This window comes from Belonocnema kinseyi, chromosome 4, assembly GCF_010883055.1.
Source record: "Belonocnema kinseyi isolate 2016_QV_RU_SX_M_011 chromosome 4, B_treatae_v1, whole genome shotgun sequence".
In the NCBI taxonomy this organism is placed as follows: domain Eukaryota; kingdom Metazoa; phylum Arthropoda; class Insecta; order Hymenoptera; family Cynipidae; genus Belonocnema; species Belonocnema kinseyi.
The window spans coordinates 806722-810160 of record NC_046660.1 but is presented as its reverse complement, the minus strand read 5'-3'; the positions used below and the strand labels follow the sequence as shown (position 1 = coordinate 810160).

The window sequence follows — 3439 nt, the reverse complement described above, 5'->3', positions numbered from 1 at the left end:
TGATCTGGAATTTTATCAATTTTTCTTGCAAATTTTTTTTTCTAGATTCTAGAATTTTTGAATTCTAGAAACTAGTACTCTAGAAACTAGAACTCTAGAAACCAGCACTATAGAAACTAAAACTCTAGAAACTAGAATGACAGAAATAAAAATTCTAGAAAAATCATTATAAACAAATTAGTACAGAAATAACGTAAAATAAAAAGTCGTGAAAAGAAGAGCAAAAACGAAAATACAAATTATTTTAGTCATAAAACAGCGAATTTAATTTTTGATTTGGACTTTTACCAATCTTTCTTACAAATTTTTGTTTCTAGATTATAGGATTTTTCTGGAAAATTTAGAATTCTAGAAACATGAATATAAAAAAATTAATACAGCAATAAAGTAACGTAAAAGTCGTGAAAAGAAGAACAAAAGCGAAAGTACAAATTATTTCAGTCATAAAACACTGAATTTAATTTTTGATCTGGAATTTTATAAATTTTTCTTACAAATTTTTTTGTTTCAGATTCTCGAATTTTAGGATTCTAGAAACTAGCACTCTAGAAACTAGAATGATAGAAACGAAAATTCTAGAAACTAGAATTCTAGAAAAATCATTATAAACAAATTAGTACAGAAATAACGTAACGTAAAAGTTGTGAAAAAGAAGAAGAAAAACGAAAATACAAATTATTTTGGTCATAAAACAGCGAATTTAATTTTTTATCTGGAATTTTACCAATTTTTCTTACAAATTTTTGTTTCTAGATTATAGAATTTTTCTGGAAATTTAGAATTCTAGAAATTAAAATTCTAGAAACTAAAATTCTAAAAATCTAGAATTGTAGAAAAATCATTATAAAAAAATTAATACAGAAATAACGTAACGTAAAAGTTGTGAAAAAGAAGAAGAAAAACGAAAATACAAATTATTTCACTCATAAAACAGTGAATTTAATTTTTGATCTGAAATTTTATCAATATTTCTCCAAAATTTTTGTTTAGATTGTAAATTTTTTCTAGAATGTTAGAATTTTAGAAATCGAAAATTCTAGAAATTAAAATTCTAGAATTCTAGAGAAATCATTAAAAAAAAAAATTATTACAGAAATAACGAATGTTGAAACATTGAAATCTCTTTCAATATTTCAACATTCGTTATTTCTGTAATAATTTTTTTTATAATGATTTTCCTAGAATTCTAGAATTTTAATTTCTAGAATTCTAGTTTCTAGAATTTTATATTTTTGAATTTTAAAATTCTAGAAAAATTCCACAATTTAAACAAAAATTTGTGAGAAAAATTGGTAAAATTTCAGATTAAAAATTAAATTCACTGTTTTATGAGTGAAATAATTTGTATTTTCGTTTTTGTTCTTCTTGTCACAACTTTTACGTTACGTTATTTTTGTATTAATTTTTTTATAATGAGTTAGAATAAATTTTCAGGGACTTCATTTCTTCTTAAAAATTAATTTCAAAATCTTACCAGTAATTTAATTTTCAAATTAAAAAAATAATAATAATTTAAAGGAAAAATGGAATACATAATTTTCTAACAAAAAATAATTTAATTTTTAACCAAATAGGTTATTTTTCTTACAAAACAGTTGAATTTTGAACCAAAAACATGAATTTTGAAGCTACAAAAATGAAATGTCTATAAAATAGTAGAATGTTGAATAAAAAAGTATGAATTTTCAATCAAATAGTTTAATTTTCAGTTCCGTAATGAGTATTTTGAGCGTTTCAATTAGTTAAAATGAGAAAAAATAGAATTTTTAAATTTCAGTGACCGTGAAAATTTTTGCCAACCGAAAATTTGTTACCTCTATTAAAACAGTCACTCTAAATTTAAAAAAAAGTGATAAAAAATGACGAAAATAGTTTTAAAAAATGGTTTGTGTCCCGCCTACGCAAAATACTTAAAACCGTAAAGTTCCGCGCAACGCAGAAAATTTAAAATGCCCGCCACTCCATGTGTTGTGCTTCGTCATGTTGAGAAGGTCAAGACGCAGTTGCAAGAAACACGATAAAAATGAAAGATTTCAATAAATTATTAGAAAAAACTCACATCGTCAGTTGGATCAACGGGAGAGCCTAATGAGAGTAAATAAATAACCAGATCATCATGTCCACCGAGAGCAGCCCAATGAATCAGCATTCGTTCATTCTGGAGAGAGGAATAAATTACGACACCTAACCTCAATAATATGAAAAATTACTTTCAAAATTTGCGTACGTTGTCCGTCTGAGTTTTCAGCTTCTCATTTTCACTCAAGAGAATTTTTACGGCAGCGGCTTGTCCACGATAAGCTAAATCGTAAATAGTTGGTTCCGGTACCGGTGCCATTTTTCACGGATCTTGTTGACAACTGGGACGAATTGCGAGATGGAAGGGATAAAAACATGTGACAGTGGAAAAGAAGGTATATGATTGGTTATCGATCTACCAATCCCAGCCCGTCTCCAGTTTTCGACCATATTTATTTTTATCAGGTCCGAATTCTGCGAAAATTTGAATTTGATAAATCAAAAATAGCTTTACTAATCGAAATCATTAATAAAAGTTTGTAGTTCATTTGTAAAATAAAGTAAAAAAGTGCGTTATTCAGTTTTAAAATAAATAATTTTATATTTTTAGTACCTGTTTTCAAAAGTTTTTTTTATCGTGAAAACTAAAAACAAACATATTTTAAGATTTTAAAAACCAACTGTTTTGGAGAAAAATCGTCGTTATTTGTTTGTTTGTTTCTAATTCAAAATAATTTTTGGTTGAAATATCAACTATTACATTTTACGTTCTTTCTTTAAGATTAATCTGTTCGGTGATAAATAAATTATTTTGATGAAAAACAGTTTTTTTCGTTAAAAATTGTTTAACTAAAAATTTAACTATCCATTTTCAGTTTAAAATTCGCCTCTTTTAGTTTAAAAATGAACCATTTGGATGAAAATCTAGGTATCTTATTGAAAATTCGGCTCTTTCAGTTGAAAATTAATTAATAGTTCTAAATACAACCATATATTTGGAAATTGACATTTTTTAATAAAATTATTCTTCTTGTTTGTTAATTCATTTCTTTTGGTTAAAAATAAATTCATTTGTTAAAAAATTTCACTAGTTTGTTCAAAAAAATTTGGTTCAATAACTAATTTTTGATTTTAAAATTCGACTGGTTAGTAGAAAATTAATCTTTTTGTTTGATATTTCGTCTTTTTGGTTGAGAATTAATTATTTTTGATTAAAAACTGAAGTATTTTGTTCAAACCTCCTTTATTTATTAAAACTTATTTTTTTAAACTGAAAATTGAACTATTTTATTAAAAATCTGCTCTTTTGTTTTTGTTAAAAATTAATTCTTGAACTGAAAAATGAAGTGTTTCACTTCTTCTTTGTTTAAATTTAACTATTTCTTTATGTAATATTCGAATATTAAAAATCTTTTTTGGT

At 24.7% G+C, this 3439-nt stretch overlaps 1 protein-coding gene across 1 annotated transcript in view; it reads right to left on the bottom strand.

Moving 5' to 3' along the window:
* The window catches only part of LOC117171440 (26S proteasome non-ATPase regulatory subunit 10-like), an 8894-nt gene extending 6531 nt beyond the window's left edge, over positions 1-2363 (bottom strand). The window contains exons 1-2 of the mRNA XM_033358768.1: positions 2228-2363; positions 2060-2158 (exon numbers count right to left, since the gene is read on the bottom strand). Coding sequence (XP_033214659.1) covers positions 2060-2158; positions 2228-2338 — 210 coding nt within the window. The 5' untranslated portion in view covers positions 2339-2363. The remainder of the gene's footprint in view (positions 1-2059; positions 2159-2227) is intronic.
* Between the last annotated feature and the right edge of the window lie 1076 nt (positions 2364-3439).